Source organism: Dromiciops gliroides, chromosome 3 (assembly GCF_019393635.1).
Source record: "Dromiciops gliroides isolate mDroGli1 chromosome 3, mDroGli1.pri, whole genome shotgun sequence".
Lineage (NCBI taxonomy): Eukaryota > Metazoa > Chordata > Mammalia > Microbiotheria > Microbiotheriidae > Dromiciops > Dromiciops gliroides.
This window is the reverse complement of record NC_057863.1, coordinates 330,570,105-330,594,483: the sequence shown is the minus strand read 5'-3', so window position 1 is coordinate 330,594,483 and position 24,379 is coordinate 330,570,105. Positions and strand designations below refer to the sequence as shown.

General features: G+C 42.4%; 1 protein-coding gene across 4 annotated transcripts in view; it reads right to left on the bottom strand.

The window, feature by feature from the left end:
- Nucleotides 1–269: 269 nt before the first annotated feature.
- The window catches only part of NR1I2 (nuclear receptor subfamily 1 group I member 2), a 64,849-nt gene continuing 40,739 nt past the window's right edge, over nucleotides 270–24,379 (bottom strand). Inside the window, exons 4-11 of one of the 4 annotated variants that reach the window (XM_043991328.1) lie at nucleotides 21,219–21,352; nucleotides 21,068–21,091; nucleotides 17,253–17,440; nucleotides 16,000–16,268; nucleotides 12,798–12,940; nucleotides 9,593–9,709; nucleotides 8,568–8,673; nucleotides 270–1,136 (exon numbers count right to left, since the gene is read on the bottom strand). In XM_043991328.1, the coding sequence (XP_043847263.1) occupies nucleotides 992–1,136; nucleotides 8,568–8,673; nucleotides 9,593–9,709; nucleotides 12,798–12,940; nucleotides 16,000–16,268; nucleotides 17,253–17,440; nucleotides 21,068–21,091; nucleotides 21,219–21,352 (1,126 nt within the window). In that variant the 3' untranslated portion in view covers nucleotides 270–991. Of the gene's footprint in view, nucleotides 1,137–8,567; nucleotides 8,674–9,592; nucleotides 9,710–12,797; nucleotides 12,941–15,999; nucleotides 16,269–17,252; nucleotides 17,441–17,733; nucleotides 17,957–21,067; nucleotides 21,092–21,218; nucleotides 21,353–24,379 lie in introns of those variants that run through there. The other 3 variants (XM_043991330.1, XM_043991329.1, XM_043991332.1) reach the window with 3 other exon arrangements.

Genomic DNA, 24,379 nt, shown 5'->3' with positions numbered 1-24,379 from the left:
TTGCCGCTTCTTTCTCCAGCTCATTTTATAGATGAGGAAACTGAGGCAAACAGGGTTAAGTGACTTGCCATGGGTTACATAGCTAAAAAGTGTCTGAGGTTAGATTTGAACTCAGGTCATCCTGACTCCCGGCCCAGTGCTCTATCTACTGTGCTACCTAGCTGCCCTAGTTCTGAGGTTAAATGGAAGTAAATATGCTGGCTACAGAGTATGCCTCTAATGTACAGCTCCTTGACACATGAGAGAAAGATGGACATCTACCAGGAAAAAACAATTTTTTTATTATTCCCTTAGATACAATCAGGAATGCACTTATGCATGCGTGTGCGCGCGCACACACACACACACACACACACACATGCACACACGCACACACACACTCCTAGGCACATAAATCCAAGAGCTCACATACAGAGTAGGTGTGGGGTAATCTGGACAAGTAGATGGGAGAAGGTGGAGGCTGGGTTTATGTAGCAAGAAGTAGAAGCAAGAGTGGAGGAAGTGATGGATGAGGTACTAATAAACATAGGTGGAGATGTAGTCCCACAGACACAAAACAGCTTCCAGTCTTCCCATTACCTCCTCATAGGGCCCCACCACCATATCTCATTGGAATTCCATCCCTGACCAGCATCATCTTTTCTGGAGGAAAAAAAAAATATTCTGCTCCATCCTGCTACAGCACCCATAAGCCAGGGAGGTGCTATGCCGACTGCTTTGCTATGTACAAGAGAAGGGTGCAGTAGAGGTACAAACTGAGGGGGAAACAATCACTTTTTTCCAGGAAAGTCAGATGGGAGTGAGTACTGAAAGGACCAACCCTCTAGGACAAATCCAAGAAGTTAAGGCTGGACCCTGCAGGTCAGATCATGGAGAGATCTTGACTCTTGCTGATTTCTGTCCATCCAAGCGTTGATAGCCAGAGGCCTTGCTGTTGTTGGAGGTACACTAGCTGCTTGGTGCTAGGCAGCCTTCAAAGTGAGATGACTGTTCAGCTGTCCATTATGTTGTATAACTCTCGCATGAGAGGGGTGGCAAAGGGATGGATGTCTTCAATCTGCAGCACTCGCTTGGTGTGCTGGGCATTGATGCTTCGGAGTTCTGTGAGCATGGCTATGATCTTCAGAAACAGGAAACTGTAGGGTAAGCAGGGGGATGGGGAAGGGAAGAGAGGGGAGAAGCAGGGAAGGAAAGAGAGGGCATAGATGAAAAAATTAGGAAATGCTGTGGAGTTTGCAGTTGGTTTCTCCTTCCCCACCCCACCCTCATCCTTTGTCTTAGGGGTCCAATGGTGCCCAGTAGCTGGCTTGAGGATGGATGTGGGGTGGGAAACACATATTATAGGGAATGGTTTCATTTCTCTGAGCAATAGCCAAGAGTCACTGGATAAAAAGTTCCTAGTTATAGTTGAAGGTCTGCATAACTCTTCCTGTTGCTCATTACTGGATATATCCCATGCAAGCTCTAACAGGGCAAGACCTTTAGCCTGAAGGGATCAAAAATCAGTACTCAGTTTCTGAAAGCTCCCTTATCCTTTCCTTCAGATTCTGTTGTGGGTTTTTTTCCAATTTTTTTCATTTACCTAGAATTTAATTTTTCCACAGTTACATGTTAAAAACAATTTTTACCATCCATTTAAAAAACTTTGTGTTCCAAATTCTCTTCCTTCCTCCCTCCCCCCCACCTTAAGAAGGCAAGCTATTCAATATAAGTTATACATGTGAAGTCATGCAAAACATTCCCATATTAGTCAGGTTGTAAAAGAAAACAGACCAAAAAAAAAACCTCAAGAAAAATAAATGAAAAAAAAATATGCTTCAGACACCATCAGTTCTTTCTCTGGAGATTGATCGCATTTTTCATCATAAGTCCTTCAGAGTTATCTTGGCTCATTGTATTGCTGAGAATAGCAAAGTCATTCATAGCTGATCATCTTATAACATTGCTGTTACTTTGTATACAGTACATTTCATTTCGCATAAGCTCATGTAAGTCTTTCCAGGTTTTTCTGAGAACGTCCTGCTCATCATTTCTCATATAGTACAATAGTGTTCCATCATAATCACATCCCACTATTTGTTCAGTCATTTCCCAATTGATGAGCATCTCCTCAATTTCAAATTCTTTCCACCATAAAAGAACTGTCATAAGTATTTTTGTACATATAGGTCCTTTAACTTTGTGGGTTTTATCTCTTTTTGGATACCGACCTAGTAGTTGTATTACTAGGTCAAAAAGTTTGAAAGGTTTTATAGACCTTTGGCCATAGTTCCAAATTGCTCTACAGAATGTTTGAATCAGTTTACAACTCCACCAACAGTGCATTCATGTCTCATTTTCCCCATATCCCCTACAACATTTGTCATTTTCCTCTGCTGGCTAGACTCTGTTTTGAAATTTTTATTTTATTCTTAATCTATGGAATAACGCAAGTATTTCCATAACATAGTACAACAAACAAGATGATTGAGATTCTTTAAACTTAGAGCAGTAGTCAAGGCCTAGCCCACAGGACATGCATGGCAGGCACTTCCCTAACCTTACCATGGCTTGTTTCTGGAAGTTGAATCAAGCCTGGACAACAGAGTTAGATATGGGAGGCAGCACAGTACAGTGGACAGAGAACACTGGACTTGGAGTCAGGAAGACCTGGGTTCAGTCCCACCTTAGATTCTTAGTTGTGTGATCCTTGGCAAGTCACTTAAGCCACTTTTGGCCTCAGTTTACCCATCTGTAAAATGAAGGGGTTGGATTCAGCCTCCAAGGCCCCTACTACCTTTAACTTTATGCTCCTATGATATGTTATTATCATTTTACAAACTACTAAGACTAAAACTCTGTAATTCAGTATTTCTAGAATCTGTGATTTTATCTGTGTGAGGAGATTCACCATGAATGCAGGTCCTAACCTATCTTCATGTTAGTAGACAGTTACATGAATTGCTGTGGCCAAGCCTCTGGTGATGGGTGACGCTAGTCTTTGAAAGGCTCCAAGAATACAGTCAGTACATCACTGACCCTCTTCTGATGTGATAAGGCCTGGCCAAGCCTACATTCCACTGACTCAACTTCCAAGAACCTCAAATGAACTCCATGCCATGAAGAGGCACAGAAGCGTCTAGTAGTTCCCTATTTCCTATCACATCAAATCTCAACTCTTGCATTTGACTTTAGGGGCCTCCATATCTGGCCCTGCCCTAGTTCTACATCTTGCCACTGTTCCCCAGGACGCAACCTCTGCTCCTGTCTTCTCTTTGTCCCAGAAACAAGTGACACTCATATATCTTATATTTCTTGACTTCTATGCCCTTGTTCTTTGTTCCTCTACCTGAAATTCCTCCTCCTCTCTTTATTTCCCATCTAGCTCCTTTGCATCTTCCAAAGTAGACCCAGAAACATTTCCTGACTACTCTAGGTTTTACTTACCTTCTTGTCCCCTGCCCTACCACAGGATTTAATGTCTAGACCACACCATTGACACTAATCATCTTACATCACTTCTTTTTGTTTTTTGTTTTTTATGTGAGTGTTGTCTCTCCAACAAGAATATAAGCTTCTTAAGGGCAAGCTTCTTCGTCTATATCTTCTATGGCACCTAGTAATGTTGAGAATATAGTAGGCATTGATAGAGCTTGGTATGGCTCGACAACTTGGATAACTAGTAAAGGGTCCATCCCTTTAGAATTTGGCACCTTGTGATAAGCCCGGCTTGTTTCCCTGAGGAAGCTTCTTTCCTCCCACCCACAACATGGGCAGGCTTTACATAAAAAGAGGACAAAGCTGTCCACGCAACCCAAATGGTCTCAGCTTTGCTGGTATCTGGTCATCTTAAGGGTATAAAATTCCCAGCCATTTGGAATCTAGGACCATAGAACTTGGAGGATTTCTGAAGACCACTTGAGTCAGTTACCACGTTCTTTATCCCTGATGACTAAAGCATTTCCATATTTAGATGAGAGGGGAAGGTATTAGGCCAAAGTTAACTTCATTTTGTTAACCATTCATTGACTTTTTAGTGCCACATTTCCTCCCAACATCAAACCTGAATTGAGAGTACTGGTGTTAGAGCCACCTCCAACACACATCCAATAGGATTATAGAGTCAAATTTTCTGATTTTTATAGATGAGGACACTAGAGAAGTTCAGTGTCTTGCCCAGGGTCATACAGCTAGTAACTGTCTAAGGCAAGTCCAGTGCTCTATCCACTATACCATACTACCCCACCTAATACATGTGAACCTGACTAAGTAACTTTACAACAGTGGCTATCAAACATTTTCATCCTGTTAGGGTTATGTCTTTGCCAGGGAACTATATCTGATTCTATGTCTCCACACTCACTACTCAGCCAATTGTTTTCAGTTTCCATCTTCTGCAGGATTCCAGGCTAGTTTTGTTCAATATTGGCTTTCACATCAGCAGAAGAAAAATAAGAACAGCCCAGCAAGCAAATAGTCTTGATGTGGGATGGAATTAGGGTCAAATTGATCGTGAGTTGTCCCAAAAGAATTACAAGACTAAGTGACTCAGTTTCCCAAGTTTTATTGCAATACTGTGAGTGACCACAGGGAAAGAACCAGAATAGTGGAAAGGTGTATCTCAAATAAGGAAAGACAGAAAGTTATGTTTATAGTATGGATAAATTGATTATTAGTCTCACTATAAAAATCTCCACCTTAGAGAGGTACAGGGGAGGGCTTATCCTAATTTGGAGTTCCTGGGGTCCTAAGCCAAACCTGGAGGTGGGTACCTTTTTCTTTCTTTCTTTCTTTCTTTTTAGTGAGGCAATTGGGGTTAAGTGACTTTGCCCAGGGTCACACAGCTAGTAAGTGTTAAGTGTCTGAGGCCAGATTTGAACTCAGGTACTCCTGACTCCAGGGCCAGTGCTCTATCCACTGCACCACCTAGCTGCCCCTGGGTACCTTTTTCTATGGAGGTGTGTTTTGAGGGTTCACACACCATAAGATGAATCTGGGGACAAATTTGGCCTTTTCTGCGCATGTCTCTTTCTAATTCCCATTGGTTAGTTTCAAAAATATCTTCATTTTTCTTTTCTTCCTAGTTTGAGTTTCTATAGCCTGTCAATGTATCATTGTTATAGTCTAAGGTTTTCATGGCCTACCTCCCTAAGTTCCTGTTATGGGTACTGATTTATATGGGTAAGAGGACTTAACATCCTGACTTGTAAGTTATCCATTAACTGGGGTCTGAATCTCTTTTAGAGCTCATATCTGAATTAGAGCTTGGGTCTTGGGTTTTTCTGTTAACTCTTTTTTTGCCTCCTACACCAGTCTCACAAATCAAAGTCTTTTCCTCGCTTCAGGTGCATAAGCAACAACATATCCACATAGCAACAGATGTAAATCTTCCCAGCCTTTCTCAGCTCCTTCAGTTCTTACAACTTCCTAGGTCCCCAATTATCAGCCATTCACTAAGTATTTATTAAACACCTACTATGTCCCACTGGGGATATAAAGAATGGCAAAAGACAGTCCTTACAGTCTAATGGCAGAGACAACATGCAAATAACTAAATAAAAACAAGATACATACATATATGTGTATATATATGTGTGTATATACACATATATTACTATGTTCTGTGTACATATATGTATATGTGTGTATATAAATATATGTATGTGTGTATATATGTATATAAATATAAAGTGTGAGAACCTTGTTGAGAAAGCATGAGATGACCTTTCTAAGGTTTCTAAGGTCATCCTGGCGTCCCCAGAAGTTCATGGACCACCTGTAAATCATGTCAATCAATGAACTTGAATGCTACCAGTCAATTATCTTGTTGCTGTGTGTGGGGACCGCCCCACTTCCTATTCCATAGAGGGCTTCTGGGGGAACTGGCTGCTGGGACTCTGTCACTCACTTGGGAAGTGTGAGCTGCTAGGTGAAGGCAGGTTTTTTTTTTTCTCTCTCTCTCTCCCGTGTAGATCTGGGTTAGGGCTTTTCCATTCTTTCAGAGACTTGTGCTCTCTCTCTTTCTCTTTATCAGCTTTTTTTTGTGTGTGTGAGGCAATTAGGGTTAAGTTACTTGCCTAGGGTCACACAGCTAGTAAGTATTAAGTGTCTGAGGTCGGATTTGAACTCAGGTCCTCCTGAATCCAGGGCTGGTGCTTTATCCACTGAGCCACCTAGCTGTCCCTCTTTATCAACTTCTAACATACTTTAATAAATGCTTAAAAGCCTAAACTGTTGCTGAATTTATAAGTAAACCTTAGCTAGTTCTCCCCCACACTGGGAGGTGGGGGGCAGGTAAAGACACACACATTAGATTTTAGTCAACACAAAAGGGTAAATTGGAGGTAATCTTCAGAGAGAAACATTAAAGGGAATCAGGAAAGACTTCTTGCAGAAGGTATGACTTTTAGCTGGTACCCAAAGAAAGTCATGGAAACCAGGAGACAGAAATAAGAAAGGAGAGAACTCCAAACATGGGGGATAGCTGGTGAAAATTCCTAGAGTTGAGAGGTATAGTGCCTTCTGCAAGGCACAACATGGTAGCCGGTGTCACTGGATTGAAGAGTACATGGGAGTAAGGTATAAGAATACTGGAAAGGTAGGAGAGGGCCAGGTTCTGGAGGACATTGAATGACAAACAGAGGAATTTGGATTTGATTCTGGAGGTAATGAGTCTCTGAATGTGTGTGTGTGTGTGTGTGTGTGTGTTTTGTTTTGCTGGGCAATTAGGGTTAAGTGATTTGCCCAGGGTCACACAGCTAGTAAGTGTCAACTGTCTGAGGCTGGATTTGAACCCAGGTCCTCCTGAATCCAAGGCCAGTGTTTTATCCACTGTGCCACCTAGCTGTTCCCAAGCCTCTGAGTTTATTGAAGAGGGAGGATGACATGATCAGATATGCACTTTAGGGAGGTTAATTTGACAGCTGAGTGGAGGATGAACTGGAGTTGAGGAAGACTTGTGACAGGAAGAGCAACCAGAAGGTCATTGCAATATTCTAGGCATGAGGTGATGAGAGCCTGCAGGGTTATGGAAGCATCAGAGGAGAGAAGGATCATATATGAGAGATTTTATAAAAGTAAAATCAACAGGAATTGGCAATAGACTGGATATGGTGTGGGGGGGGGGGAGCAAGGGAGAGGGAGGAGTTGAGGATGATACCTAAGTTGTGTGAGTCTGCATGACTATGTGGTACCCTTAATAATAGGAAAGCAGTGGCAGCTAGGTGGCACAGCAGCCCTGGATTCAGAAGGACCTGAGTTCAAATCCAGCCTCAGATACTTGACACTTACTAGCTGTGTGACCACGGGCAAGTCACTTAACCCTCATTGTTCTGCAAAATAAGAAGAAAAAGAAAGTTAGGAAGAGGGGAGGGTTCAAAGGAAAAGATAGTGAGTTTGGTTTTGGATATGTAGTGTTTAGGATGTCCGTGGGACATCCAATTTGAGATAGTGTCTGGAAGTTTTGGAGAGAGTTTAGGGTGGAAAATCATTAGCATAGAGACAGTAATGGAATCCTGAGGAGCTGATGAGATCACCAAGAGAAATAGTATAGAGGAGAAAAGAAGATAGCCCCAGACAGAGCCTTGGGGAACATCCACAGTTAGCAGGCATGGCCTAGATCACCATTTCTGGTCACTGTCTGATCAGCAGTGAAGTCTAAAAAGGAGCAGTCAGACAACTGGAGGAGAACAACAAAGGAGGAGAACCATGAGAAAGCTGTGTCTAGAAAATCTAGAAAGAAGAGTATCAAGAGGAACACTGTGATCAACAAAAAAACAAACAAAAAAACCCCAACTCTCACATCTCACCTATTCTCTTCACTCACATAGCTATTACCTTAGTTCAAGCACTCATCACTTCTTGCCTAGATTTTTTGTAATGACCTCCTAATTGGTCTCCCCTCTCACTGTCACCCTCCACCCCAGCCTATCCCACACCACTACCAAAGTCTCTCCCAAACTACTTTGTATTTAATTATAATACTCTGTATTTCTTATACATGTACTTGTTACATCCTCCATTAGAATGTAAGCCCTTTGAAAATAGGGATTGTTAGGGGTAGCTAGGTGGTGCAGTGGATAGAGCACTGGCCCTGGATTCAGGAGGACCTGAGTTCAAATCCAGCCTCAGACACTTGACACTTACTAGCTGTGTGACCCTGGGCAAGTCACTTAACCTCACTAAAAAAAAATAGAGATTGTTTCATTTAAAAAAAATTTGGGGGGGGGCAATGAGGGTTAAGTGACTTGCCCAGGGTCACACAGCTAGTAAGTGTCAAGTGTCTGAGGTTGGATTTGAACTCAGGTCCTCCTGAATCCAGGGCCAGTGCTCTATCCACTGCACCACCTAGCTGCCCCCTTGTTTCATTCTTTGTACATGTATTTTTTAGTGCCAAACACAGTGCTAGGCACATAGTGGGTGCTTTCTGCTTGACTGATTTCTCCCAGTTGATCCCTAGTAACCTTCCCTCTCTAGACATGGAGAATAGGATCCAATGTGAAGCAGTGCATAAACCCACTGAAATGAAGCCCAGACCCTCACTCTGGGGCCTTTTCTACCGGGAGGCAGCATCAGGCTGCATCACTCACCGGTACTCTGGCTGAGGACGCTTGCATTCTATGTAGGCCTTCAGTGTCATGGTGAATCTCTCCTGCAGCTGATCCACGACACAACGCTGGACCACACCTGGTCGATCTAAGGAAAGAGCAGGAGCGAAGGAGATCCCTGGGGTGTTAAGATAGAGAAACTGCCCCCCCTTTCCTAAGCTCAGCACCTTTCACCCTAGCATGATATACTCTGGCTTTATCTCATGAAATGATGGGCTTTGATATTGATGAAGGAAGAGAGAAAGATGCAGACTGGACCTCTCCAGTCACCCTCTGACTCCGCGACAGAGCCTTTGACAGAAAGAAGCCTCTCTCCTGGGGAGCCCCACCCCAGAAAACCCAAGCACAAGGCACTTCCCTAGAGGAAAGGGACTCTAGGTAGACACAACAGTGTGGCTCTATGATTTGGGGGGCTCTTATAAAGGCAGTCCAAAGTTGTATAAGTTATAGATGTGTGTATACGTTAGAGATGGGAGAGAAAGGACAAGCCTAAATATTTTATGTGTGTGTGCATGCATGCATGCATGTATATATAAAAAACACATGCATGTCTCTGGCAGTGCTGTATGTATACATGTATATACATACATACACACATACATACAGAATATATGGAGAGAGAGAAGAGATACACAGTCCTAATGTACACCAGGACTGCCTGTCTCTTCTACATAAACATAATTACATATATAATCTCTATGTTTATATATGTATAGGTGTTTCTATAGAGATGTATATCTTTATATCTATACTGACAGACAGTGACAGAAGGAGGAGACAGAGAGACAGAGACAGTTCTATTACACATGTGTATATTTTATATAGAGGGAGAGGGAGAGACAGAGAGCCAGAAGACAGAGACAAGGCAGGAAAGAGACCTGCTAAGTTGATTGGCTAACAGGACCTTTCACTCAAGAGGATGATGGTGGTTCCCCCGACACTGAAACTTTCCCTGGAGTGAGTGTGGACTGAGGCAGAAGGCAGGGAGCAGCCTCAGGCTGCCGTACCTGGTGAGAACAGGGAGATGGCCTGCATCAGCACGTACTCCTCATTATGCAGCTGCAGCTTCTTCAACATGTAGTGGAATTTCAACACAGGCTTTAAGAGAAGTTGTTGCAACCCCCCTGCAGAGTCCCGGAAGAGAGCAGGGCAACTGTCAGTCAAGGTGGGTGTGGGAGCTCTCCAATCATTCAACCCTCTTGTTGCAGCCTTGACCATGTAACTGAGTGAGCGCGTTATTTCCAAGAACAGACTTCCCAGAGAGCCCAGGCTCTCACAATATCTCACCAGAGGAGGACCTTCTTTGCCAGAGACTTTGGCATCTGGGCTTGTAAACCCTTTTCCCTCCACTCTATATAATCTTTCTCCCATCTCCACCCTTTCCAGGATTCTCTGGGAATGGGACCAGTCAGTCAGTACACATTTATCAAGTGCCTACTATGTGACAGGCACTAGGCATAGAAAAAAAAGTGAAAGACAATCTCTGCCTTCAAGGAGCTTACAATCTAATGGAGGAAGACAATATGCAAAGACACCATACACAGGATAAATAGGGAATAATTAACAGTGGGAGGGCACTGGCATCAAGGGGAATTGGGAAAGGCTTCCTGTAGAAAGTGAGATTTTAGTTGGGGATTAAAGAAATCGAGGGAGGTCAGTTAGGTGGAGATAAGGAGGGAGATAGTAGACTCATGCAAAATTGTAGGGCACAAAGATGGGGCAAAAGATTTTTCACCATGGGTACAAAAATGTAGAGGGTACAGACTGGCATTAGTTTGAATTTAGAGGAACTGGATTCAAATCCTGGTTATGATGATGCTCACTGCCTATATGACCTTAGGAAAGCCACAACCTCCCTAACTTCACTTTTGTCATCCATAAAAGAAGACAGTTCAACTAGATAGCCTCTGAGGCCCTTTCAAGCCCTGTATCTATGCTCCCTTAAGCATTTGCAATCCTTCACCAGTTTAGCAACAACAACCAAACTTAACACTTAGTAAAAATAATTAAAATAGGAAGATATATTAAAAAGTATTTATTTGTACAAAAATATTTATAGCAGCTCTTTTTCTGGTGGCTAAGAAGTAGAAATTGAAGGGAATTCAATTGCGGAATGACTAAACTGTTGTATATGATTGTGATGGAATATTATTGTGCCATAAGAAATGACAAACAGGGGAGCCAAGATGGCGGAGAGAAGCCAGCAAGTTGCCTGAGCTCTCCCTTGGTTCCCTCAAAAAGAAATGACAAACAGGATGATTTCAGAAAAACCTAGAAAAACTTAGGTGAATTCATGCAAAGTGAAGTGAGCAGAATCAGGAGAACACTGTACCCAGTAACAGACAATCTCAAAGGACTAATGATGAAGCATACTATCCACCTCCAGAGAAAGAACTGATACTATTTGTTTGTTTGTGGGTTGTTGTTGTTTTTCAGGGCAATGAGGGCTAAGTGACTTGTCCAGGGTCACACAGCTAGTAAGTGTTAAGTGCCTGAGGCCAGATTTTAACTCAGGTCCTCCTGAATCCAAGGCCAGTGCTTTATCCACTGCACAACCTAGCTGCCCCCAAGAACTGATATTGTTTGAATAAAAACTGAAGCATGCTATTTTTCACTTTCTTTCTTTTATTCTTTTTCTTTTATTTGAGTCTTCTTATACAAAATGCCTTATATGGAAATATTTTACATGATTGCACATATATAACCTGTATCTGCTTACTATATATCCCAAGGAGGAGGGAAGGGAGGGAGGGATAGAATTTGGAACTTAAAGCTGTAAAAAAAAAGTGCTAGAAAATTGTTTTAACATGTAATGGGGGAGAAATATAATAAATACAAAATTTTGCATTGTCAAAAAAAAAGAAGTTATAGATAACTTAGTGCTGATAAACGTTTAACAACCAGCTCTCTGGAAGAAGAAAAAAAAACATGTCATGCTTTTGAGTTTAATTTGTATTATCAACATTTTCTCCAGTCCTTAAGTTTAGCCAATCAACAAAACAATAATTTTTTACATATTTTGTTTTTTTAATAATAATAAACATTTTTATTTAAAGTTTTGAGTTCCAAATTCTGTCTCTCCTTCCTTCCCTCCCCTTCCCTCTCTCTGAGGTGGTAAGCAATCAAATATAGGTTATACATGTGCAATTATGTAAAACATTACCACATTAGTCATTTTGTACAAGAAAACTTGAATAAAAGAAAAAATGAAAGAAAGTGAAAGATAGCATTCTTCAGTCTATGTTCAATCAATATCAGTTCTTTCTTTGAAGGTGGATAGTATGTTTCATCAATAGTCCTTTGGGATTGTCTTGGATCATTGTATTGCTGAAAATAGTTAAGCCATTCACAGTTCTTCATCAAACAATATTTCTGTCTCTGTGAACAATGTTCTCTTGGTTCTGCTCACTTCACTATACATCAGTTCATATAATCCTTCCAGGCCTTTCTGAAATCATCCTGTTTGGCATTTCTTGTAGCACAATAATATTCCATCACAATCATATACCACAGCTTGTTTAGCCATTCCCCAATTGATGGGCAATCCTTTGATTTCCAATTCTTAGCCACCACAAAAAGAGCTGCTATCAATATTTTTGTACAAATAGGTCTTTTTTCACTATGGCGGGGGGATATCTTTGGGATATAAACCTAGCAGTGATATTGCTGGATCAAAGGTTATGTTCAGTTTTATAGCCTTTGGGGCATAATTCCAAATTGTTCTCTGGAATGGTTTGGATCAGTTCACAACTCCACCAACAGTGGATTAGTGTCTCAGTTTTCCCACATCCAATATTTTCCTTTTTTGTTATATTTGCCACTCTGATAGGTGTGAGGTGATACCTCAGAGTTGTTTTAATTTGTATTTCTCTAATCAAGAGTGATCTAGAGCACTTTACAAAACAATAAATTAAGCCTTAATTTCCAAAGTATGCATTTGAATACTGATACTTTACCAACAGGCTCTTAAGTTTGAGCCTTCTCCAGCACACATCTGGTTACAGAAAGCATGACTGATGGTTGTACCCTAAGGGAGCTATTCCACTGCCTGACATCCACTCCCCTCATACCCTCCAATAGTCTCCTCATTAGCATTTGAGGGTACACTTCACACTGTTGGCCCCAGTCATGTTTTCCCTACTTGCCCTGAGAGCAAAAATAGTGGTTGTGACTCTGTAGTCTTGTAACAATAGAAGAAGACCAATAACATGCCTGCAGGATCTTCAAAGTAGTAGGAAAACCGACCACATTCCCAGGATCCAGTCTCTGCATTGAACATCGTGTTGAAGCGCAGGATGCACAGTTCAAATGTGGCCCCTTTCAATAGAGAAATCTGGTCCTCAATAGGCAATTCTCTGAGAGAAGAGAGGGAGGAAGTATCCCATTAATTGTTGAAATGTATGTGGGGCTGAGCAAATATCAGATGTTTTTATTGTTATGGGTTTACCCTTGGTATGCCCAACTAGATTGTAAGCTCTCTGATGGTAGTTTGTGGCTTATACTTTTTTGTATCTGCCATAAAACCTAGAGGCTTATCCTAGCTAAGAATTCAATACTGTAAAACATTTCTTAACATCTGCTGTGTACAGAGCATGGTGCCAAGTACCAGGGAGCTAAGGAAACTTAGTTTATAAGCTTATAATCTAGAGGCAATTGCTATTTAATTAATTAAACCTTTCTTGTACTGTACGGTGCCCTTTCTATTCCAACTGATGGGCTCAGTGGATGGAACGCTGGTCCTGGAGTCAGAAAGAACTGAATTCAAATCTGACCTCAGACACTTACTAGTTGTGTGACCCTGGACAAGTTACTTACCCTCTGTCTGCCTCAGTTTCCTCAACTATAAATTGGGGATAATAATAGTACTTATCTCTCAGGATTTTTGTGAGGAGTAAATGAAATACTAATTGTAAAGGTCTTAGCACAGTGCCTGGCACATAGTAGGTACTATCTAAATAGTAGCTATCATCATCATTGTTATTATTCTATCATCTCCTCTTCTCTAAATTAAATAGATTTTCCCAATGACATAAGTTGTCATCAGTGGCCTTCTTTTGGGGACTGTGGCAATAGCTTATCTCAGGAATAGGCCTCTCAGAGTTAGTCCAGAGCTGACCAGAAGTTGGCGCTGCTGAGGAGAGGAGCTCAATGGCCCGACAACCTAAGAATAAGGGAGGTTCCTTGTAATTTGGTGTGGGGCTACCCTGAAGAAGGTCAGTGCACCCTTCTCACCACTCCTGAAAGGGGTGGGGGGAAGTACCCTGTCAGAAGGCTTTGAGGGCTAGGGGATATATTCTGGGATCCCTCCTGTTCTTCCCTTAACAATAAACTTTCACTAGAACACATCCCTTCCATTAACCATATTGGCTGTCATTTGAGCCACTGCCCCATCTGTGGAATGAGGGTCACACAAGGAAGTGATGAAGGACTGCCCAATGACCCAAGCAGCTCTCCCATCAGTGTGGCCCCAGTCCCTAAACGCTAGGATATGAGGATGAGCCTTCAGGCCACTTTGAGCTCACAGATCAGGGGACCTTTGGAGAATCTGTAACCGGACCGGGGCAGCTTCTGTTCTGGAAGGTCCTAAAAGTGTCAAGAAACTACATTCTGGAGTGAGGGGGGAGGTGGGGAAGGTGGGGGTTTGGTCGGGAATCCAAGGTCAATCTGGAAGCTCCTGAAATTTCCTCAGGGTGGTTCAGAGCCTGACTCAGGGTTCTAATGATGTCCTTCTGCTCTGAGTCTGCTGAATCTCTGGGTCAAGTCCAGACCTCTGGTGGCAATGGGCTTTGGGCATGGATTCTCAGAGTTGGAAGAGCCCTCAGAGGTCATTAGGCCAATTCTTCTCTATGGCATTCCCATCAAATGGTCATCTAGCTTCTGTTTGAGGTTCTTCGATGACTGTCAACTCACTACCACTACCACTGGCTGGCATGAACACATAATACCAAGTGACTAATCAATTCCATTAGGGGGAAAAAGCAGTCAAATTACCTCAACTTTGGCACTTTGGTCAAAATGTTGGTTGTCAGTAGGGCTATGTAGACATAGCTTATGTGGCTCTCTGGTGTAGAGCCAATAATGCTGTGGCAATCCTCTCCACATCTTTCCTTTTAACAGCCTACTATATTATCCAACCAGCTCCCCATTCACTGAGCAGGCGTTCTCATCTCTGGAATCTTTCTGAGCATCTGTTTGAGGAAACTAGGCAATGGATGATAGTAGTAATATAGGGAATAACACCAGACTGGCTTAGCTTAATCTCCTCTTGTCCCCAACAGCCTTGGCAGAAGCAAATGAGCAATGGGGAAAAATTCCCAGACCACCAAAAGGGGACAATTCAAGTGACCTTCCATCTGTGTCCCTGACCCCTGGGCATAGACCTGCATATAACCTGTTGTTCAAGGGTGCCCAAAACAGTGACAAGGGACCCAACAGGTAGATTTATGTGACAGGTTAGGAAATGGATTGTTCTCCTCAGTAGAATTTGTTTCTACAGTGCTATTAGAGTTAAAGCCATTTCCATTCAACTCCAAAAGGACATGTATGTATTCTCACCCAAGAATCCAAAACCTGTGGTTCAAGTATAAGGAAATCAAGCAGCCTTAACATAGCCTTGCTATCCATTGCTAACCACAACATCTCTCCTCCAGAGTGCTGGAAAGTGACCTCCAGGTTCTCAACCCAGGTACAGGAGGTCATTGCTTCTGCTACTTGCAGCAGTCCTGGATTTGGAAATGGAAGACCTAGATTCAAATCTTAGCTCTGCTACTTACTCCCTGTGTGACTTTGGGTAAGTCACTTCTCCTTTGAGGGCCTCAGTCTCACCTGTGTGATCAGAGAGTGGATTAGATGATTTTTAAAGTCACTTCCTTAAATAATCCATAAACTAAGTTGTCTGGGAGCATCCTCCCTTCCCTCATGCTCCCAGCCATTGGCTGACTAGGGAGGCTAACTGGGACGTTGGTGGCAACATCACACGAACTTAGGACACCTGATGGTAGGTTGTTCAATGCTAGGCCATCGACACGTCCCAAACCTTCCCTTAGGGAGAAACTGCCTGTGGTCCCTTGTCATGGGAAGGGGGAGGTCACTCTTCTTAGAGCTTCTTTCCAAATCTCTTCCACGTCTTCTCTAGATGTCACCAAGTGGTCATAAGTTTGCTGCCTCTTCATGGGAAAAACTTGAATCCTGGCTGGCCAAAAACAAGGAGGGAGCCTTGAGGATGCTGATACCTCATCAACATCCAGAGAAAGGAAAACTCTTCTTAGCCCTTCCTAATTTCTCCAGCATTTAGCATAGTCACATAGAACCTGACACACAGGAAGTGCCTAATAAGTATTCGCTGACTGCCCGACTGATGCCATTTTCTGCCCCTTCCTAAACTGTCTTTCCCCGATATGTCCCCATATCCTACCGGAAGTAGGAGATGACTTTGGCAAAATTGATGATGCCTTTGAACATGTAGGTTGACAAGTCGGCCATATGAGGCAACAAAGAAATGATCTCTTTCCCTGGCCTATCTGCTGAGTACTTGTAGTTCCGTATGGTGCCATCTTCACCCTGCAGCCGTAGAGAGAAGGGGCAGAACTCTTTGGAGATATTGTTCCACTTGGCAGCTTCTTCCTCTGAATTGACAGCAATGGACTTGGGAAGCTCAGGGTCACTGCCCTGTACTCCTGGCAGCTGGGAAAAAATAATTATAGCAGAAAAGATGACAAAGGAAGAGGAGGGAAGGGAAAGGGAAAGTATGGAAGGAGAGGAAGCAGAGGAAAGAAAGCAGGGACATTGATGCCCATCAGTCACATTGCACAGATAGGCCAACCACATTAACTGTCAGCTGCTAGGACAAAGGTCACTCTAAATGGGTAGACACATATCACACAACTCTTCAGACACACTGTATGAAGAGATTTATATGTAGGAAAAAGATGGAATGGTGAAGTCCAAAGTGCTTTTGACTGAGAATCAAGAAACCTGGGATTGAATCCCAGTGGCTAATAGTTATATGGGCAACTAGATGACTTGGAATTAGGAAGACCTGAGTTCAAAACCAGCCTCAGACATTTATTAGCTGTGTGGTCCTAAGCAAGTCAACCAATGACTGCCTCAATTTCTTCATCTGTAAAATGGGGACAATAGCACCTAACTACCAGGCTTGTTGTGTGGATCGAATGGGATAACGCATGAAAATGCTTTTCAAATCTTAAAGTATTACATCAATACTAGTTATCATCATCATCTTCTTCATCACTTTATGTCTTTGAGCCTCATTTTCCTCATCTATAATATAAGTAGGCTGGATTATATCATGGGCTCTAAGATCCCTTTACTTTTCATTTCTTAGCCCCCACAATGGGACAGGGTGATAAGCTTCTGGACATGGTTCTGTCACTCCGGACCATACTTTGCCATGGTCTCAGAGCAAAGAAACAAACCATAGAGAAGCCTGTGACTACTCAGGCATATGGGTCCAGAGTAACCTGACCATCCACGAAGCATAGCACACATCCACAGTCCTAAGAGAGGATGGGGAATGGGGTGTCTTTTGGTTTTCGCTTCATTTGCGGTGTAGACCTAGTCCCACATCACTTCGGGGTGGGGAAGGAGGCTGGCCAATTGCACGATGAAGGATGGGATTCTGAAGCACCAAGAGCTTAATTCTCTTACCCGGAAATTCTTGAAATGGGAGAAGGTGGTGTCAAAGGTTTTCATCTGAGCATCCATGAGCTCCAGGATCATCTTCTGCTGCTCCTCTGTTAACCCCTTGACTTCTGGAGCCTGAGTCCCCAGCTGTTCTGTCTTCTTTCTCTTGATGAGGGCTCTCCGCTGCTCCACCGCTGCATCAGACATGATCACTGCACAGAGGGAAGAAAAGGAGCTGGCTTCAGGAGCAAATGCCCTGAGCTATTGAGCTCAGGATCATTCCCCTTTCCCCAGGTGCCCCAGCTACAGGAAGGAGGCACATGCTAAGCATGTGATAAGCCCAAGAATAACCACATATTATCAGCCGCTCACCTTTCTCTAAACTCAGAAAGACTGTGGATTCCATAGGGGAAAATCTAATTTACCTCAGCTGTTTGAGCTATAGGTGATGACTTGAGTTTGGGGTGGGAATTGAATAGAAAAAGGTATAGCTGGGCCTACTTACAGCAGAAGAAGAGTACAAGGAAGCTCCTCTTAGTTTCTGGCTTGGAAGCATTTTCTACTCTCAATCACCAAGGTCAAAGAGATGTTGACATCTAGGAACTTCCATCCTAGGAACTTTTCCTGAGTCTTACAGTTAGAAGTCAAGTCCCATAATGACCCACCAAAAAGAGGCATGAGATGCACCCTACCCAAACCTATGCCTTGCTTCTACAAGACTGGGTTGTTTTCTGCGGAACCTGGATTGCATTGGAGCAATAAGTTGGTGTATTCAGAGTGCCTCAGTGCCTGGCAGAATACTTTGCACATAATAAATGCTCAATAAATATTTATTTATGTATTTTTTTTTTAGTGAGGCAATTGGGGTTAAGTGACTTGCCCAGGGTCACACAGCTAGTAAGTGTTAAGTGTCTGAGGCCGGATTTGAACTCAGGTACTCCTGACTCTAGGGGTAGTGCTCTATCCACTGCACCACCTAGCTGCCCCTCAATAAATATTTATTGATTGACTGAGTCTGTTAGGAGTTCAGCAAGCTTGGTTGCTAGTGGAAAATAGGGCAAAGGTTATGGCACCATCAGTCTTAATTTCAATTTGATTTGCATAGTAATCAAGGGAATTATGGTGGGGAACAGATGAAAGGAATCTTCCTACCCCAGTTTCATCCAACTCTTTGGCAGTTTTGCTAAGTGGAGTCACTGAGATGATTTAAAGGGAAATTAGCAACCAAGGGATATGATAGGAGTTAAGAGGAATTTTAGACCATAACTAATATGAAAGTCTAAACTCAGGGACACTGAGAAACAACAGAAGAAATGGTGGTCAAAAGACAAAACTTTTTTTTTTTTTTTTGGTGGGGCAATGAGAGTTAAGTGACTTGCACAGGGTCACACAGCTAGTAAGTGTCAAGTGTCCTCCTGAATCCAGGGCTGGTGCTTTCTTCATTATGCCACCTAGCTGCACACCACCACCCCACTCAAAGACAAAACTTCTAAAGGCTTCTTTAGCTAGGTAACAGGGTACAATTGGGTTCACTTCATAAAATAGGTAAAGATTTCCTCTAGGGAGAATATGATCTTGGACAGTAGCCCTAGTGATGACAGCAGAGCACAGAAGCTAAAAACCAAAAAACCCTCACAAATGAAAAGATGCAGAGGGTAGCAGGTCAACTAGGAAGCCATCTAACAACTGATAGCCAGCAGAGAGCAGCAAAGAGCAACAGTAGCAGCTCAGTGGAAAAGTGGCAGAGAGCAATTCAGTGGAAATGACCAATAGAAAGAGAGCAGAAGACAGCTTGATGACATCACCAGGGGTTATCAATGATTCCACAAGGTCAGAGAAATGAGTTTCCCTGACCATTCTCATAGATGTTCTCTATGGGTATGTCTGGCTAAGTAGCTGGCTAAGTCTGGCCACATCATGTGTATTCCTTGTACATGTGCACTCCCATACTGGTTGTGTGGTAACCTATGAGTGTCCCCTCACACATATATGGGAGATATTTCTCATCACTTATGTTATTGTGCTGTTTGACTAAACATCTTTTTATCTGAGTGTGTTCTTTGATTGGCCTGCTAAAAATGAACATATTGGTGGGGATTCATGGGCTATGGTTTTGAATAGATAATGACCCACAAAGTGCTTCCAACCAAGGATAGCTTTCTAAGGGTCCATATGTGAGGCCCAAATGTTACGAATGAATGAAGAATGAATGAATATACAAGGAGAAGATAAGGGGGTATCTTCATATTGTTTTCATGTTGTTTGATTCTTGGCCCTTTTCCCTCCCCATGAAGTTTGGTTTTCTGCTTGGAACATCCCTTCTTCCATTCTTTCCTTCTATCCAGAGAGAACTAGATACTCCCAACCTGAGAGCAACTGAAAGATACTGGAAGAAAAGACAGTCTGTTAAAATGAATTATAAGCTATCAACCAGTACCATTGTTCTTCCTAGGAAATCCTAGGAAGTCTTCTTTACAGAGCTGATTTGGAGAGACAGAGGTAGAAGTGCGTGTGTGTGTGTGTGTGTGTGTGTGTGTGTGTGTGTGTGTGTGTGTGTGTGTGTATGTATGCGTGTAGGGATGGTCAGGCCCTGCTACAACCCAGCTGGGAACATGGATTGAGCCTTGGATAATCAAATGGTTCAGAATGGAGCCCTTGAAGCCTGTCAACTCACCACTAGAAGAGGGAAGAGTGTTTACTCTTTGGCTCTCTAAGCTTCATGGACCACAGATAGCAATTTGGCAGCCCAGGCAGCCAAACCAATTTTCTCCTATCTCCAGACAGGTAAGACAGGCCCAAGTAAATGAGTTGTGTGCTAGGAGAGAGAAGAGTGTGGGAGAGAAGGAAAGAGTCAGATGGAAGAGGGAGGACTGAGAAATAGAAAGGGAGGGATGGATTAAAGAGCAAATTCCTATATGAATACAGGCCCCTAGGCTTTGCACCCTAAGGTACTTTAGTCTATATTTTTTCCAACTTACATGTAATACCATATATGTAATTGGGGGAGGGGAGGAGTATTCAAGCAAAGCAATTCTTTTTTTCCCTTTTTAGTGTCTTTTAAAAAATAGTATTTTATTATATTTTTTCCAATTGCATGTAAAGATAGTTTTCTCCCCTACATTAAAAAAAGTAATGAACATGAAGGACATCCTTAAAAGGCAAAATAAGTCAATGGCAGTGTACAGCCCAGCTGCTTTCCCCCTTTAGCATAGAATCAGCTTAACCTGGGGTCTGGAAACTTGTTTATTTTTAAAATATTTTGATAATTGCACTAAATATAATTGGTTTCCTTTGTAATCCCCAATTTTTATTTTGTACATTTAAAAAACATTATTCCGAGAAGGGGTCTCCAAGCTTTACAAAACAGCCAAAGGCGTCCATGACATCATAAAGATTGAGCCCCATGCTCTCGTCCAAATTCTTAGTTTTGCTGTTAAGGAAACGGATGCCTAGAGAGATAAAGTGACCTGCTCAGGATTACATCACCTAGGGAGGTCCATGAACCTTGTCACTAAGCTGCATGAGACAGCTCATTCCCCTCTCTCTCTCAGCTCTCTTGTCACCATTCCCCTTAAGACTGCCCCTGGGGCAGCTAGGTGGCGCAGTGGATAGAGCACCGGCCCTGGATTCAGGAGGACCTGAGTTCAGATCCGGCCTCAGACACTTAATACTTACTAGCTGTGTGACCCTGGGCAAGTCACTTAATCCCAATTGCCTCACTAAAAAACAAAAAAACAAACAAAACAAACAAAAAAAACCCTGCCCCTGTAACTGTATTAGTAGCCTAACACAGATGCCTGTATGTGAAGCATCACTTTACCAATTGAACAAATCTTTACCAATGGCCAACTCTGTGTGAGTATCTGTGGGAGAAAGATGAACAGGTTTTTTTATTCTGACTGTTGTTTAAATGTACACACACACACACACACACACACACACACACACACACACACACACACACGCTTCCTTATCAGTTTCAGTACTTACTTTCCTTCTTCATTCCACTATCCAGGCACTTGCGGAGCCGGCAGGCCTGGCACTGCCTCCGAGTCTTCTGGGTGATTTCACAAGCACCCTTCCGGAAGGGGCATCTCAACCGGACATTACGTTTTATGACTCGCCTGTAGGAAGAGAAAGAGAAGGTGGCGCTAGGATTAGCACCAGGTTGGAACGGCAAACTTGGGCTCCATTCCATCAGTACACAAAGTGGCTCTGGGTGGCAGGAAGGCCTGATCAGTCAGGGGGAGACAACCTTCCTAGCAGAGCCTTAATTGGGACTATTTTCATTCATGGCAACAAACAGTTGAGGGAAAAGAAAATGGATAGCAACATAGAGGATACCCCAATTGTTGACATAACTCCATCAAGAGAAGAGTCTGATCCTTGCCCTCACTGGGATTTTGAAGGAAGGTAGGTTCCATAAGAGGGGTGAAGCTGGTTGTATCACTTCTTTGTTGGGTCATCATTCTTGCCATACCCATAAACTGTGAGTGTATCCCCAAGTTTTTGCCCTGAACCACTTTCTCTTTTCGCCCTACACTTTCCCCTTTAATGAGCTAACCAGCTCACATGGGTTCAATTATTGTTTGCATATGGCTGGCTCTGAGGTCTATTTATACGATCTAAGTTCCTCTCCTAAGCTCTAGTCTTTCATCACCCACCATCTATGGGTCATTTCCAACTGGATGTCCCATAAATAGACCAAACTCAGCATTTCCAAATCAGAACCCATTATCTTTCTGTACATACTTAGACCTCTTCTTAACTTCTCTATTACCACTGAGGATAACATTATTCTTCTAGTCACCTGGGCTTGTAGCCTGAGTGTCATCCTCAACTCCTCCCTCCACATGGAATCAGTTGCCAGATTTTATCATTTCTACCTCTACATCTTTCACATCCTTCTGTTCACATTATCCCAGTTCAGGACCTCATTGCCTTGTCTAGACTGTTGCAATGGTTCCCTATTCTGTTTTGCTGCCTCATGCCTCTCTTCCCACGCTATCCGTGCTCCACATAATCATCAGAGTGATTTTCCTGAAGCTACAGTGCTTTCCTAAAGTGCTACCCCCATTTTCCCTTTCCCTGGTCATTAAATTCCAGTGGCTCCCTACTAACTCTAAGATCAAATATAAACTCCTCTGTTTGACATTTAAATCTCTACAACTTGGCCTTTTCTCATCTTTCCAGTCTTCTTACACATTACCCCCATCCTCACACTTCAACACAGTCATGCTTACTGACTTTCTGTTCTGCACAAACTACACTACATCTCATATCTTGACCTATACAATGATTTTCTTCTATGCATCCAGGAATGTATTCACACCTCATACCAATCTCTTGGGATCTCTGGTTTTCCTTCAAGATTAAATTCAAACATTCATCTGTGCCCCAAACAAACAAACAAAGCACTACAAAGTATAGGTACAGAGGGACCTTTTTTAATATCATAAAAAGTATACCTAAAAACAAAAAACAAACATGACATGCAATGGGGATACACTAGAACCTTTGCCAATAAATATAAGAATAAAACAAGGATGCCCACTCTTCACTATTACTTACTCTAGTTTTGAGAATGCTAGCAAAGGCAATGAGACAAGAGAAGCAAATTAAAGGTATAGCAATAGGTAAAGTAGACTTTAAATGATCCTTATTTTCTGATGATGTCAATGTACTTGAAGAATCCTAGGGACTCAGCAAAGATACAGAGACAACAGCTTCAGCAAAGTTGTAGGCTCCATAATAAAGCCTCACAAAAAATCAAATGTATTTCTATATAATAACTGGATGACAACAAAATCCAGGAGGCAACAATAGAAAGGGAAATTGCAGAATCACAGTCAGAAGGAGCCTCAGGGGCCATCAGAGATGTAGCTCAACCCTAACCCAAATAAGAATCTTTTCTATCACATACCTAATAGGTGGTCATCTAGTCCTTGCTTGAAGACCTCCAATGAGGAGGAACTTCTTGCCTTCCAAGGCAGCCCATTCCTTCCAAAGCAGAACACACAAAAGATGAATTTCTATTATTGCAAGGTAAGAGGTTATAAAGACTAGAGAAACATGATGAGACTTATTCAAACTGCTGTGGAATGATATAAGCAGAAGCAAGAGAGCAACATATCTGATATATGCAATAAAGTAAAAGAATATATCACTTAAAGAACTGAATCCTGAGTAATTGTAATGACCAGTCTTGGTAACACCCTCTTGGCAGAGAGGTGAGTGAATTCAAGAGGAGAATATTGCATACAGCTAGATTGTGTTACTGAATCATTTTTGGTTTTGTTTGTTGCTTAGCTGTGCGGTGGCTATAGTGGCAGGAGTGGTGTGTTATACTCAGAAATGACTGGGTTACAAAAATAAAAGGTCTCAATAGAACTTTTAAAAAAAGTTGTAGTAGACAGAATGACTTGGCCAAGGTCACATAGCTAATAAATGGCAGAGTTCAGATTTGAGTCTAGGTCTTGTCTATATAAGGTCCTCTATTTCTGATGATTTCTTACATTTTGTAGGGGAAAAATAAACATGGTGAAAAAGGACTGTTTCTGTTCTTACCACTGAATTTCCTTTCCCTCTAGAACTAGATAAGAATAAGAAGAATGAAGTTTATTTTTTAAGAACAAAATTTTCATTCTTTAATTCACCTATTTATGTTTCATAAAGCTTCCACTCAGGAAAATGGGCACATTTTGGTAATAACTTGCTCCATATGCTATGAACCAGCCCATCAGAGGTTTCTTTAGCTATTGCAGCTCTTCTCTCCAGGATAGCCTCCTTCCTGTCTTCCCCTTTCCTCCTTCCCCCCTTTCCCAAATGTTGCCAAGCAACGACCTTCCATCTTCTTGTAAGGGTGGCCCTGGAGGCAGTGTTTCCATGGAGATGGAGAGTCTTCTGGCCCTCTGTCCAGCATTGGACATATGATTAGGGAAAAGAGATTCTTTTAAAGGAGTGGCCAAATGGAAACTGTAAACCTGAATCCCAGGTGTAGAGGCAGAAAGGGACCGGGGAGCATGGCAGAATTATCAGGGAAGGGAAGGGAAGGGAAAGAAAGGAGTCCTACCCCCACCACCCTTTACTGCTCTGAGCATATTTATCTGGTGGTCAAGCCAGATTCTCCTATCTCACTGCAGTGAGGAAGA